Source organism: Neopelma chrysocephalum, unplaced genomic scaffold (assembly GCF_003984885.1).
Source record: "Neopelma chrysocephalum unplaced genomic scaffold, ASM398488v2 Primary Assembly neopelma1_83519, whole genome shotgun sequence".
In the NCBI taxonomy this organism is placed as follows: Eukaryota; Metazoa; Chordata; class Aves; order Passeriformes; family Pipridae; genus Neopelma; species Neopelma chrysocephalum.
In genome coordinates, this window is record NW_020913961.1 from 1 (window position 1) to 433 (window position 433).

General features: G+C 73.0%; 1 protein-coding gene across 1 annotated transcript; it reads right to left on the reverse strand.

Moving 5' to 3' along the window:
- Positions 1-6: 6 nt before the first annotated feature.
- LOC113979568 (dnaJ homolog subfamily B member 1-like) lies at positions 7-286 on the reverse strand (the record flags this gene model as incomplete). Its single annotated transcript, XM_027706921.1, has 1 exon — positions 7-286. A coding segment is annotated over exon 1 (174 nt), but the record flags the coding sequence as incomplete, so codon positions are not given.
- Positions 287-433: the final 147 nt, after the last annotated feature.

Genomic DNA, 433 nt, shown 5'->3' on the forward strand with positions numbered 1-433 from the left:
TTTTTTGGGGTCGCTCAGCACGTCGTAGGCCTCGGCCACCTCCTTGAAGCGCTGCTCGGCGCCCGGGGACCGGTCCTTGTCGGGGTGGCAGCGCAGCGCCTGCCGCCGGTACGCGCGGCGGATGTCGGCGGGGGACGCGCCCCGGGACAGCCCCAGAGTCCGGTAATAGTCCTTCCCCATCGCCGCCCCGAGCGCTCTGCACCGGCCCCGGCACCGGGCACCGAGCGGGCAGGGGGAGGGCAGGGACGGGGAGGGGACGGGGAGGGACCGGGGAGGGTCAGGGAGGGGATGGGGAGGGATCGGGAATGGGGATGGAGCGGGGATGGAGCGGGGCAGGGACCGGGGAGGGAATAGGGAAGGATCGGGAATGGGAATGGAGCAAGGGAGGGACCGGGGAGTGGACGGGGAGGGGATGGGAGATGGGGGACGGGGG